General features: G+C 46.0%; 1 protein-coding gene across 1 annotated transcript in view; it reads right to left on the bottom strand.

Annotated features, from left to right (window-relative positions):
* The window catches only part of tmx3b (thioredoxin related transmembrane protein 3b), a gene marked incomplete at its 5' end in the record, with an annotated part of 61388 nt that overhangs the window by 20996 nt on the left and 24818 nt on the right, over window positions 1-15574 (bottom strand). Inside the window, 4 exons of the mRNA XM_080020039.1 lie at window positions 4156-4212; window positions 9543-9596; window positions 12728-12785; window positions 14058-14156. Of these exons, the coding sequence (XP_079876165.1) occupies window positions 4156-4212; window positions 9543-9596; window positions 12728-12785; window positions 14058-14156 (268 nt within the window). The remainder of the gene's footprint in view (window positions 1-4155; window positions 4213-9542; window positions 9597-12727; window positions 12786-14057; window positions 14157-15574) is intronic.

Raw genomic sequence — 15574 nt, forward strand, 5'->3', positions numbered from 1 at the left:
ACCTCCATCAGCTGCGCGTCCCCGTCCCACAGGACGGAGCGATGAGCGGACGTGGGATTAGGTTCCTGAAAGGACGGTGATGAAGCCAAACCCAAACGTGCTCTGAGACAGAACAGAAATAATAAACAGGCTAATCGCCGCTTTCATCCTGGAACAGAAACCCTGGCGCCGCCGAGGGAGCGAAGGGTTAACGGGTCGATAATTCCACTTCCTGTGATCACTGCTGTAGTTTTAATTACGGTGGATTAAAAAAAACAACAAAACAAGGTTTACATAAATAAAGCAAAGACTGGAATTACAACAATATCCTCCCTCTCCGTGGTGCTGGACACACACACACACACACAGACCCACCCACCCACCCACCCACCCACACCCACACACACACACACACACACACACACACACACACACACACACACACACACACACACACACACCAGTGTAGTGGCCTGTAGCGCTGGGGGGGTTCGTCTCATTAAAAGAAGGACAAGGCGTCGAGGTCTGCCTCCAGAACACAACACGCCGCCCCCCAGTGGTCCGCGGTGGTCCATGCACCACACTCTGCCGCATCATTAACGCTGGGCTCTCACCAGCTGTTGGAGCGTGGTGCTGGTGGAGCTTTAATCCCAAAAATACTCATATAACCTCCCCACACACAAACACACAAGCAGCAGTGTGTGTGTGTGTGTGTGTGTGTGTGTGTGTGTGTGTGTGTGTGTGTGTGTGTGTGTGTGTGTGTGTTTAGAAAAAGACAACCAGCAGCAGCAGCAGCAGCAGCAGCAACAAAATGAAATGGCAGTCAGTGAAATTGACGTCTCCATGAGATAGCATTTTAATGACAAGGCCCAGAGGTGGTGCACAGCGGTTTTGGCTACCTGAGGAAGAGAGGGGGGGGGGGCATCGTGCACATGGACTTCATACAGTAAACAGTGTATTACAGTGTATTTTAGAAGTGTGTAACAAGTCCAAGTCCTGGCCCCAAAACAGCTGTGACCCGTGGAGGCTCCACAGAGCTCTGAAGGTCCTGTGGCATCTGGCACCGAGACCTTTTTACACCAAAATCTCCGTGTATAAGAGTAAACGCGCTAAAAAGAGGCGACCGACGCCCCCCCCCCCCCCGCTGGGACGAGTAAGGAAAAGGGGCGCGTCATGGTTCCAGTGTGATAGTGAGGAGAAAAACCCCCCCCCCCCCAAAAAAAACCCCAGTACGTCCGTGCACAGCCAGCGCCAGACACCGGACCTTCGGCGGAGCAGAGACGCTCCCCCGCTTCAGAGAGCGTCTTGGGCGGTGCTGGGGTGGCTCGGAGCCCAACAGGGAGGGTGGGGGTTCTACCCTGTGGTCCCCACACTCAAACAAAACATTTCATGGTCCCACATGCGGGAAAAAAGTCAATAACTTCTGATTTTGGATTCTAGATGGGATATGAAATGATGGAACGATAAACGGATATTCCTGTCTATTTATTCACCAGCGTCAAGAATTTCAACGCACGTCGAATCGTGCAGGTAAAGGGGCCAAAATGAGCGTGACGCCCCAGGTGTCATGTTTCCATCACAGCGATTAGAGCTGGAGCTGGACGTGAAACCGGGGAATTACCTTTCCCACTAAAGAGAAAAGCTGTTTTTTGGTCCAGTGGGAAACAGGTAGAAGTTGTCAGCTGGGGCCCCCATGCATCGGGCTTGTTGTTCCAGCACCTCCCACAGATGATCCATGGGATTGAGATCTGGGCAATTTGGAGGCCAAGTCAACACCTTCAACTCTTTGTCATGTTCCTCAAACCGATCCTGCTGAAAGAGGCCACTGCCATCAGGGAACACCGTTGCCATGAAGGGTGTATTTTTTCTGCAACCATGTTTACGTATGTAGGTGCTACGTGTCAAAGTAACATCCACATGAATGCCTGGACACAAGGTTTCCCAACAGAACATTTCCCAGAGCCTCACACTGCCTCCCCTGGCTTGCCTTCTTCCCATAATGCATCCTGGTGCCATCTCTTCCCCAAGTAAACCACACACACGCACCCGGCCATCCACAAGATGTTGAAGAGACACCTGAGACACGTGACACCTTCTTCCATTGCTCCATGCTCCAGTTGTGACGCTCACGTGTCCATTGTAGGTGCTTTCAGGGATGGACAGGGGTCATCAACAGATCAGAGCAACATTCACTGTTTCAACACTTTGTGCTACAGTAGTTCTTCTGTGGCATCGAACCAGACGGACTAGACCTGGCTCCCCACGTGCATCAATGAGGCTTGGGCCCCGTGACCCTGTCGCCAGTTCACGGTCGTCCTTCCTTGGACACTTTTGGTAGTAACCACTGCACAGCGGGAACAGCCACAAGACCTGTGCTTGTGGAGATGCTCTGACCCAGTCGTCCAGCATCACAATGTGCTCCTTGTCAAAGTGGCTCAGATCCTTACGCTGCTTCAACACATCAACTTCAACAACACTGTATATATAATAATAATAATATAGAACACTATATATATAATAATAATCCCACCCCTTGACAGGTGCCATTGGAACCAGATGATCCATGTTATTCACTATCACTGGTTTCATGTTGTGGCTGATCGGTGTATATACAGTACTCTAACTCTGACGCTCAATAGATTAAACCAAATTTCAGGAAGGAAAGACATTTACTAAATTAATTTTAATCACAAGAAAACAATGTTAAAGATTATATAAGATTAAGGCAAAGGTAGCAACTCATGCAAAAATTGCAGCAGTGATCTTTTATTCAATTTACCTTTATTATTATGTATATTGTATCATATCATTATGAATATATGATTATTTTACTATTATTAATGTATTATATATTATTATTATTTTATATATTATAATGTATTATATATAATATTATTTGCTTTTTTTTGTTTTCGTTCCAACATTTGTCATCAGTGGGAAAGGAAAAACCCAGGCTCCGGCTCCGGCTCCGATCGACAGTGGTGGAAACACGACACCCGGGTCGACGCGCTCATTTTTGCCCTTTACCGGCCTGATGCGATGGACGGTGACGTTCTGGACGCTGGTGCATAAATCCACAGGAATATCCATGTTTCATTCCACCGTTTGCCATCCCACAGCCTAGAAGCCCCACGCCCCCCACTGGGCTCCGAGCCCCCCCAGCACCGCCCCGAGCTGCTCCCCGAGACCCCCACCGGGCTCCGAGCCCCCCCCCCGAGCCGCCCCCCCGAGCCGCCCCCCCGAGCCGCTCTTCAAATGGGCGTCTTGAAAATGATGGTTCGGGAAGAGGGCGGGAGCTGGAGGTGGGGTTTTCCCTTGATTGACAGGTCTCCCATTGGCGTTGGAGTCGGGCGGGGCGCGTCTCGCCCTTCCTCTGACCCCCCCCCCCGACACCCAAATACAGAAGTTATTGTTGTACAAGCGCTGAGCGTGCAACAAACTGGACGCCTCCAACGGCGTCCAACACCACTCCATGGCGGAGGCCAGTGAGTGGTGTTTTTAGCACCGTGCTTCCCTGCTGTGTTTGTGGCTCACGCGGCGTCGACGCTGGCTTCAAACGACAGCGACGTGAAGAGCGTTGGGGGGAACCACCTTGTGCTCATTTATTTATTATTTATATATTTTTTATCCCGTCTCTGAGAATCATGACTTGAAACACGATATGAGTCCGGATGTGGAGCACAGCTGCCTCAGATGTTTCACACTTGATTCCTGAGAAGTTTGAGGTTTTCCCACCATCATCGCTTTCAAACGCTGCGTTTGTTTCACGACGCGACACTCGACGTTTGAGCCGTCACCATCATCACGACATCGCCGCGCCATCCTTTTGTGAAATGACGACATTCTACAAACATATGTTTCGATCCAAATTTAAGGGAATGTGTAATATCAAGAATTGCATACATTTTAAGAGGGATTTTTGCATTTTTAGGAATGTCAGCAATAGCATAGAACTGCATTTCATCAATGAACTGTCTCAACAAATTTGTGTTTTAGTTGTGAATGATTCCACATAGATTTACACTATGAAGGACAGTTGAATCACAAATATCAGTGACGATAAAGTCCAGACTGGGGCAGCTCAATGCAACGATGAAAACTGAATGATCCCCGGGAAGAAAAACAAGTATTTTGGGGGAAAGATCTAATCAAATAAAAAAGGAGCGGAGCCCTCACCCCATGATGAGGCTGTTGATGTAGTCGCTTCCGTCCATGTGGCCGAACTGGAAATCCCTGCAGAGAAACAAAGCACGAGCGTCAACATCGACATCAACCTCTCCCACTCCATCCCAGTCCAGTTGAGATGATTATGATTATTATTCATGTGATTTATGTCTAGTGCATGGTGAGAGCTTGCCGGGTTTGCTGAGATTTTTTTCAAATTCCACTCCACCAAATGAATAACGAAAATTTGCTTTTGTGTCGCAATATCAAAACTAATCTTATGGCTCCGTTGCAGGAGAGCAGCACCTCTGTGTTCAGACGAGGTTTCAATCTGGATGTGACGACTATTAGAAGTGATGAAAGGTTTGACTCTTTTTTGAGATTCGGTTCCTGACGACTCACTCGTCAAAAAAGAGTCGTTCCATTTTTGCGACTCTTGGTTGGTTTGGTTCAGTTGCTGCGACGCATGCTGACTTCCTGAACCATGAAGGAGAGGACGAAGACTTCCTACTTCATTCCTTAGTAATTATTTTCAGTTTGTGAGTGGAAGATTCACTCTTGCTTGCCGGACTTGCTTGCGACTCCAGAGTCACTTAAAACAGAGTTTCCCAACCACCGGGACTCGGACCGGTGCCGGGCCGTGGGGCATTTGCCACCGGGCCGTGAGACTGCGATTCAGAAAAAATAAAATAAAATTCAGAAGCTATCCCCGCTCTGCTGCGCGTCCCCGTTGCCCCAAACAAAGCAAATAAAAACAGTGTGTTTTTATTGAAGATGTATTTATTTTCCTCGGTCTCCTAAATAAAGGAAAGAAAAAGAGCACCATGCGTAACGGGGAGACTTTCCCAGTCACTCTTCAACCCCCCGTGCGCTGTGGTCCCGTCTGTGATCATAAAAAATGATGGAATCCTTGATTCAAAAGATGTTCGCTACGAACGAATCGTTTGCAAGTTCTGTTGAGTCTTGCGTCGCCAAGTATCCGTTCGGCCATAACAACAATAAGCGCAAGTTCTACGTGGCTGCCTGGTTTCTCGTGGTTCACAGGACACGGGTGCAGTGCCGTGGGATTATTTGATTCTGAAATTTGCTGTGGAAGGAAAAAGGTCGGAAAGTGATTTATATCATATTATTTTTGTCCATAAATGTGAGTAAATGTTGAAAACAGAATCACAGTTCCTCCTCCTCCTCCTCCTCCTCCTCCTCCTCCTCCTCCTCCTCCTCCTCCTGTTTTCTCCACCACCGGAAACTATGGCAGGGTGTGATTTATCTAAGCGATAACGGGCGGAAACAGGGGGAATTCAATTTGAATGTCATTGTGGGGTGGAGCGGCGTCGGAGCAGGGTGCATTATGGGTAGCGCTGGTGGAAGGTGGATGAGGGGGGCGGGGCTCCCCTTCCAGTATATATTGCATTGATATCGAATGGCGGTCACATTAAGCCGCTTCGTCCCCCGGGCGCAAAACAATAGGACCTGCGCAGATATTGACGATGTGATTATGAAGAGAGTCGACTGAAATCATAACGCGATGATACTTCTCCGGATTCAACCGTAAGTCGCTTTGGGCTGCAGCTGATCTGTCAAAACGTTAGCTGGTCAAAAGCAGGAAAGCAGCGCGTGGTTCTTAACCGTGAAGGCTTCCCCTGACGGCTTGTTTCTGTGACGACCAAAGTAGGAAAAGAGGGATTTCAGGATAGTAAGAGGGACCCCCCCCGAGGAGCTGCGGGAACGCGGCGAGATGGGATTAAGGCCATCGGCGGGAAGGCCTTGAAACGTGCAAATGACCGCGATGATCCTCAGCCATTTTGGTCCCAGGAACGGGATCGGCACAGGGCTCCGCAGTCACGGTTGCCCTCGGCGACCGCGTTGAGTCCATTGGCAACCACTTTATAACATAAAAAATGGGACAGCAAACTGAAATAACTACGTCTGTCGCATCGGTGATGTTTAAATGTTGCTGTTACAATCGAAGCAGAACGTGCGCGGCACGGAAATCTGGGGGGGGGGGGGCGTCTTATCTGTCAAAGAGAACAACGCCATCCGCTCCCAAGCAGGAAGTGATGCTGCGTTCACGGGCTCGGAAAGAACTGTAATGCGTGTCGGAAGTGATGCGTTCACTGGAACTCGGAAAAAAGCCGGCTCACGCCATAAGTATATATTCAAAGCTTTTTGCACCAGAGACGTGTTTGCATCCCTCTACAATGACCTAAAACTAAACTTCAAAAGGAAAACTAGACGTGAAAAAACATTTGAGTTAAAACTAGACAGAAAAAAAACAACCTAACTGAAACGATGTTGCGTATTTACCAAACCAACTACAACAAAGATATATACAGGAAATGTCTTGTTTTTTGTCAATTTGGCACAATTTGTCAACAAACAGTACAGCCCTTATCTACAACAACCAGTTCTTATCTTGGTAGACGCAGTGATTTTAGATTATTATTAGTACTACGCCATACTATATATGATAGTAATATACTATAGTAATATTATTCCATAATTAGATGCAAATTAGAATTCCCATTGTTAACAATGAGGGGACGAACAGGACTGTGGTGACATGTGGATGTAAGACAGACGTGTGAGCTGAGCAGGTTCCACAGCTCGTCCGTCTTCACTCAATGTTTCAATTTAAGTTTCAGATAAAAGATGTTTGGTTACAGCAATAAAGCTTTTAAACATTCTTTTATGTCACATATTCATTTTGTGTTTACAGTGAACTATCTGGAAAATCCAGAACCTTCAGAACAGAAGTTTCAATGTGGTGTGGGAAAAATAATTTCAACACCGCTTCTTATTGACGTTACTATGGCGACAGACAGTTGTGGGTAGATCGGTTCAGTCTCCGCGCTGCCTCTCCACCTTCACCATCCGGCGGCTGTGAAACGGAGCGTCTGTTTATCTACAACAATATCATTATGTCATCACGTCCTTTGGCCAAAAACTCGCCGAGAACCGTGGCAGGAATTGGAAGGAACGCTCCGTTTACAAGGTTACGCAATGAAAGCGTAGACAATTGACAAAGTGTCAGAGAGAAAGTGACTAAAGGGTACGAACAAAAAGAATATGAATAAAATATGAATAAAAACAGGCAGTAAATGTACTGAAAGCACATGGCCCGTGTGGTAGCGCTGCAGTAATTGAGGATATTCCATAAGAGAGCTCAGCCCTGCAGCATCCTGGGTCTGTTCCATGTGTAGGGTGTGAAACAGCTGAAGGCAAACTTTCCTAAAGTGGTTTTGATAGAGAACAACTGAACATGTCATATAATAATATGTGATTTGGGGTGTTGCCGGGCGAAGGTTACCATGAGCGTGCGGTGGGATTACTGATGTTTGCCACTGAAGCAACGTCCAATAATGCACAACATTGTATGTTGGCTTTAAAATCGACACCATCATAACGGGTACAATAGTGGGGAGTAGAGTAGATGCGGAGTAGAGGTGGAGGTAGAGAAGAGTGGAGGTGGAGTCGAGGTGGAGTAGAAGTGGAGGTTGAGTGACTCAGAAAGGAAGTGACATCTGTTGTCCCTCTAGGAGAGACAAAGGAGACGACTCCATCTCGACTCTACTACCTCTATCTTAACCATACTCCACCTGTCTACTCCACCTCTACTCTTCCTCCCTCTACTGTAATAGGACTCTACCGCCCTATTTCTCTTCTGTATTTCTCCTCCACCTCCCTCTGCTCCACCTCTACTCTGTTGTACCTCTACTCTACACCCTCTAACCAAGGACGGAACAAAATGTGAAAAAAAAAACCTGACTGCTGTCCTCCGTCCCATGGGGGAGGTGGAGGAACAGGCGGAGGAACAGCTCTATGATCTATGGTTCTATTGGGACTCACTTTGCTCGCACAGCTGAACAGGCTGCTCGCAGAATTTTCATTTATTGGAAAATTCAAGGCACTTTTTCCACAAACGCTATTACATTTTCCAACGCTTTGTTTTTGAATACTATTTATAAAAAATATAATAATAATAATAATAATAATATAACTATAATAATATTTACAATATTAATAATAATCTGAGGAATCATAGGAAAACAGGAAAAAAGGCATCAACTCTTTGAATTAATTTGTGGTAATAATGTATTATTATTATTATTATTATTGTTGTATTCTATTATTGTGTATTTTATATAATTTTTCTAATTATGAATTTCTATTATTATTGACAGAATATTGATGATGACAATATATTTTTGTTATTATTTCACTATTATTATATATTAGTATTAATTTATTATCATTATTACTATTTTATTCTCACTCTACTCCTTCATCGTCAAGAGGAACTGGGACATTTTTCAGTTGCCCTCACAAAACCTCTACCTTTGTTTACCTGCAATTCCCACAATGCACTGCTTCAACGCACATCAACACGACAGGCGCTTGATGAAAAAAGGGATTTGATCCCACGGCTTTTCCAGCTCCGGGATCAAACCGCGTCACTCGTCACCACCGCTCGGCGTCTGCGAGTGGAAGTGTTTTGGCTGTGATCCGGCGGAGCGGGAGGCTGATCCACGCTGCGTTCACAAGCTCTCCACGCCAATCACAACACGGAGAGACTCCAATTACTGGAAATCACTTTAGTTTGGGAAGAACAACAACAGCAGCAAAAACGTGGAGGAGGAGGAGGAGAGTGTTCTGTGTTCCACTAAACTCAGTCTTATCGTCTTATCCTTGGATTCATCTTCACATTTTCTGGTTTGCTTTTTGGGTCGGCCATTTCTATTTCATTTCTATCTATTTTTATTGTTTTTCTGTTATTTATTTTAGGTTTTATTTGGTTGTTTTTATGCTATTAGTTTATGATTATTTTGCCTCTTGTTTTATGAGACTGTTGGAACATTTCCATCTATTTATCTACCAATCTATCTACCTACTTTATCTATCTATGCATCCATCCATCCATCTTTCCCCATCCACATATCCATCTTCATATCTATCCATCCATGCATCCACCCATCTATCTACATGTCCATTCATCTATCCCCCATTTACACATCTATTAACCTACCTATCCATCCATCTATAATCTAAATGTTTGTTCTATTGATCGTTTATCCGCTCAACCCAACGGAGCAGTTTGAGCTAAACGCTGCACAAGGAAAAACAAGAAAATCTCCTGTGGTGCATTTATGTAAAGTAGGAGTTTCCAAACTATTACAAGTTGATCCAACTGCAGGGTTTTGAGTGACGGCTGAAAGCAGAGCAGCCATATCTGAAGACTGGTGTTTTGCATAATTACCCGAGTGGAAACATGAGCGGAAACAGGGCTCCTGGGTTCCCAGGAGAGGGAACCCACCCACTGGGAACCCACCCACTGGGAACCCACCAACTGGGATATGTGGCTATAAATGGATCCTCCATCTTGTTTCAACAACTCAGCTCACCTGTTGAAGTGTTCTCTGTGCTCCTTTGCCACTCTCTGAATCAGCGACTTCAATCTGAATAAAAAGGAAAATCACAATCAGAATGAGTTTATTACGTTATTATTATATAATTTTTACATATACAAGGAATTTGACATGGTGAGGATTAGTGGGTTTCTATAGAGATGAGTGTTTCAAAATAAGCTTAGACTGAAAGAAAATACAAATACTAATGTCGTGAAATAGAAAGTCAAAAATAAAATACAATAAAAATACACTAAAAAAGAAAAGTAAAAATGTTATAAAAATGGCCAAATATCCCCAAAGACAGAAATAGTCAAATGTATAAAAATATCCTGAATACCGTATTTCCTCAAATAGTGACCGGGGCTTCTATTTACCTCAGCTGCAGAGGGTACCAGGCTTTTATTAGGAGCAGATCTATATTAGAGGCAGGCTTTTATATCTAATCCCACTGTTTAATAAGTATATTTGATCATATTTTAGTATGAATTTTAAATCAAACTTCCGCCTGGGTGCCATGCCATGCAAACACATGTCTGGTGAAAAAAGAGAGAGCGAGTAGCTCCCCTGAAAGTCAGACTTGTGGTGGTAGCCACCGGGGAAAAAAGCAGTTTTCCGAGTTCGCCTTGAACGCACCACCTCCTGCTTGGCGCACTCAGGGCGTGGCATTTGCCCCAAGAAGCGATCTGCTATGCAGCAGTAGGAAATGGAGTAAATTAAATACATCTACAATAAAAACACACTGTTTTTATTTGCTTTGTTTGAGGGCGGAGCTCTGCGCCGCCGATCCCTTCAGTTCCTCCCTCGGTCTGTGTTTGAGGTTTGTATTTGTTGAGTAGATCACGCCCCCGGCATTTATAAGAGGCACGGTTTTTATTTGAGGAAATACGGCATCCGATTGCGGAATGAGTGAAGTGTGAGCCAAACTGTAAATATATGGTTGTACAAAGAGGTAAATGAGGGTTCTGTACGCGGTTGTTCTGAGGGCAGAAAGCACCGAGACTTGAACAAATGTTTTTCAGCATTTATTTAAGTGGCGACGTGCCGGAAAAAACACCAATGAAAGCTGAGCAAATGACCTCCTTTCAGGCAAATTTGTTTGGTCTTTCTTTGGACGTCGACATAATAACTTGGCCCTGGTCCGTGCCTGGTTGAGATGTGAAGGAATAGACGCTTGAGATGTTTTTTTCCTCTTGGGATATTACAACACCTCACGCCTGTCGTTTCTGTGGTAACAGTTGTGTTTACCACACAAACTGAGAAACCTGCGAGGCTACAAGACTAAAGGTTAAAGTGGTAATCCGTGACATAATTATCTTCCTAAATCCCATATTTTACGCAGTTTTAGCTTTCACTTCATAAGAAACAGCCGTTCCATGTATTTTGTGTTATACATGTGCTCCTCTTTATCCTGGTTAACACTGATGGCGGCGGGGTCCGCCACCGGGACCGATAGGGATGAACAGAACAGAAAAAACATATATACCCAGCACCTCAAATGACCAGAAAAAAACAACAAAAAAAGTAAGACTGTAGTAATACATCAAGTTATATAAATATTATACTGCTATACTATGTACTACTATAATATTATAGCATATATCGATACAAATACTTGTGTTCTTGGCTATTTCTGTATATACATTCTGACTATTTTAATTAGTAATTTTTCAGGCTGTTTATCTTTTTTAATTTAATGTATTTTAATTTGAATTTAATTTTGTAATTGTCTGGAGAGAAATGTACCACGACGAGTTCCCCGTAAATCAAAATGTACTAAATAAACAACAACGTTGAACGAACTGACTATGCGCCACCCAGACGCCCAGACATCCAAACACCCAGACATCCAAACACCCAGACGCCCAAACACCCAAACGCCCAGACACCCAAACGCCCAGACACCCAAACGCCCAGACACCCAAACACCCAGACACCCAAACGCCCAGACACCCAAACACTCAGACACCCAAACACCCAGACACCCAAACGCCCAGACACCCAGACACCCAAACACCCAGACACCCAAACACCCAAACACCCAGACGCCCAAACGCCCAGACACCCAGACACCCAAACACCCAAACACCCAGACACCCAGACACCCAAACGCCCAGACACCCAGACGCCCAGACGCCCAGACACCCAAACACCCAGACACCCAAACGCCCAGACACCCAAACACCCAAACACCCAGACGCCCAAACGCCCAGACGCCCAAACGCCCAGACGCCCAGACGCCCAGACGCCCAGACACCCAGACACCCAGACACCCAGACACCCAGACACCCAAACACCCAGACACCCAGACACCCAAACGCCCAAACGCCCAGACACCCAGACGCCCAAACGCCCAGACACCCAAACGCCCAGACACCCAGACGCCCAAACGCCCAGACACCCAGACGCCCAAACGCCCAGACACCCAAACGCCCAGACACCCAGACACCCAGACACCCAGACACCCAGACACCCAGACACCCAGACACCCAGACAGCCAGACGCCCAGACGCCCAGACGCCCAGACGCCCAGACGCCCAAACGCCCAAACACCCAGACACCCAGACACCCAGACACCCAAACACTCAGACACCCAAACACCCAGACACCCAAACACCCAGACACCCAAACGCTCAGACACCCAAACGCCCAGACACCCAAACACTCAGACACCCAAACACCCAGACACCCAAACACTCAGACACCCAAACACCCAGACACCCAAACACTCAGACACCCAAACGCCCAGACACCCAAACACCCAGACACCCAAACGCCCAGACACCCAAACGCCCAGACACCCAAACACCCAGACACCCAAACACTCAGACACCCAAACACCCAGACGCCCAGACGCCCAGACACCCAGACACCCAGACACTCAGACACCCAGACGCCCAGACACCCAGACACGCCTGATGTGATGGATTGGCACTTTAATTGTGTTGATTTGTTTCCTGGTTTGTGGTGGAACATCAACTTAGTTCTTCATCCGCCGTCGCTTCTTCTAAAAACTTTGCTCAGTTGACGCTGAAGGTCACCTTCATCTGAGGAGGCCACAGCTGCATCTCGATGCCTCCACGCCCGTTGCCATGGCAGCGGGGCTTACTCATGTAGAGCGGGGGGGGGGGGGGGGGGGGCAACCGGACGTTACATTTTGACAGTGTGGATGGTTCAGGTACCTGTCGCTCTGCTCCGTCGGGTCCTTCTGATCGATGACGGCGATGGCCACCAATTTGCCTGCGTGCAGAGTCAAAAAAGACACAGGGTTTACAAATCACAAGATGGAGAGAGACAGAGAGACAGACAGAGAGAGAGACAAACAGAGAGACAGACAGAGAGACAGACAGAGAGAGAGAGAGACAGAGAGAGAGAGAGAGAGAAAGACAGACAGAGACAGAAACAGACAGAGAAATAGAGAGAAAGAGACAGACAGAGAGAGAGAGAGACAGAGAGAGAGACAGACAGAGAGAGAGAAACAGAGAGAGAGAGACAGAGAGAGACAGAGAGACAGACAGAGAACGCGAGAGAGAGAGACGGGGGTGAGATCAAACAGACATACTGTACCTAGAGAACAAACCTTTTTTCAGTCTCAGACGTTTTGGACGTTTTAGCTGAATTTACTTCCCCAAAACCCCCCCAAGCCGTCAGGCGCTGCAGGGGCAGCTATAAAGGAGCTGGTTTAACGTGCAGGCCCGTTGCCCCCCTTTCTATTCGGATGGGAGGGCCAGCCTGCCCCCTGGTGGTGGCCCTGGGGACCGCATGGTTCTTGTGGGTGGAACCCAGGTGCGGGCGTGGCATCGTGAAGGGACGACACTTCAGCACCACTCAGAGTCAGAGACGGGGACTTGTTTTATTTTTCATGTTTTGTATTTTGAGGTCGAACAGACCCCTCAGCCTGAGGGCGGTGGGTTCAGACAGACGCAGAATTAAAGGAGAATTATTTGAGTTTTATTGGTAATACGTGGAATGTTGTAGTGATATATACGGGTATAATATCTTAGCTCTTCGTTTTTCTTAAACGAAGCCTTATTTTAAGATCCCTGGGCGTAACACTGAGTGGTTGACTTGTTGACTCCAAATGACAGGAAAAAAATGTTTGTGTAAAAAAACGTAAATCTTCTGTTTTAATTTGAATTGTATCATTTATTTAACATCATTACGTCTTTTAAGTGGCGTGAGACGATAAAAAGAATTGTAGTTTTCCTTTACTGTACGATAATAATACAGTATAAGATTGACTAGTACTTTATTGATCCACCCTAGCGGAAATTCAGGACAAATAATAATAACAATAATAATTATATAAATAATAAGAGCAAATAATAAGAAAGAAAAACACACAATGATGTTTAACTACATTTAAGAGTTAAAGAGTTTAGGAGTTCTAGAGTAGATTGAACTTAACCAAAATTTAAAACATGGGGCAATTTTAGTTAACCCATTCAAAAACAGACGAATTAAACTTGTTAAAATACAAAGTGTACTGTATATATACACAAGTCTTTTTACCCGTTTCTCCGAGTTCGTAGAGTGTGAAGCCGTCGATCTGCAGGTATCCCTGGAAGCGCTCCTTGTTCACCCAGGAAGACAAGCTGCCGTCCTCATATTCTGCAAGAAACAACAGAAAAACAACTCAAACGCAGAAGACCAGAAAACAGTCGAGTGACACAACGACCCAAAAAGCACCGCCGAGCGGAGGACGGACGGAGCCCTGGAGGCACGTCGCTCTGGAGACACGTCGCTCTGGAGGCACATGGCTCTGGAGGCACATGGCTCTGGAGCCACATCGCTCTGGAGGCACATGGCTCTGGAGCCACATCGCTCTGGAGGCACATGGCTCTGGAGGCACATGGCTCTGGAGGCACATGGCTCTGGAGACACGTCGCTCTGGAGGCACATGGCTCTGGAGACACGTCGCTCTGGAGGCACATGGCTCTGGAGCCACATCGCTCTGGAGGCACATGGCTCTGGAGACACGTCGCTCTGGAGGCACATGGCTCTGGAGCCACATCGCTCTGGAGCCACATCGCTCTGGAGACACGTCGCTCTGGAGGCACATGGCTCTGGAGACACGTCGCTCTGAAGGCACATGGCTCTGGAGGCACATGGCTCTGGAGGCACATGGCTCTGGAGACACGTCGCTCTGGAGGCACATGGCTCTGGAGGCACATGGCTCTGGAGGCACATGGCTCTGGAGACACGTCGCTCTGGAGACACGTCGCTCTGGAAGCCTCTGGGGCTCCTCCTCTGGGAGCTTCGTCCCACAGAGGTCACTTCAATATGAGAAGATGATCAAGCGCTCTTTGGACACGAGGGCAGAGCGTCTCCTCAAGCTGATGTCGGTGTAAAGCTTTGAGAAAATGTTTGTGGAGAAATAAAAACATTCAAACAGAAATGAAGCGCTTCCCTTTGAACTCGATTTGGAATTCTGGGATTTCTAGTTGAATTTGTTCAATATGTACGATGCAAACCAACTGCCATTATGATGTAAATCGCCGTTATAATCGATCTATTCTCTATATGCTGTTTCCATTGTTGGTGGCAGGGTCCGCCACCGGGACTGATATAGATTGAGGCAAAATATCACCCACCACCTCAAATTACCAAGGACATATATATATATATATATATATATATATATATATATATATATATATATATATATGTACTCTGGATGTTGGCAGGAAAGAATGGAACTTCTGCATTTAATTTGTGTGTAATTTGTTCAATATATTGGAATAACACCGTTTAAACACTGTAGACTGTAGTAATTATTTGGTAAATAGTATTCTTATTATACTACTACCACTACTTGACCACTGACCAATTTAGTAAGTATATAGTAGTAATAGTAGATTATAGGACATAGTAATAATTGATGACTGATATCATGATGTCATTGTGCATATTTGATTTATTTATTTGTATTCCAGACTGTTCAGGGTTTGTTTCATGTCACATCCAACCAGCACACACACACGTACACTGATGTATTTGCACCTGAAGTGACTTTACCTCAGTGACCT

Source organism: Zeus faber (genome assembly GCF_960531495.2).
Source record: "Zeus faber genome assembly, chromosome: 19".
In the NCBI taxonomy this organism is placed as follows: Eukaryota; Metazoa; Chordata; class Actinopteri; order Zeiformes; family Zeidae; genus Zeus; species Zeus faber.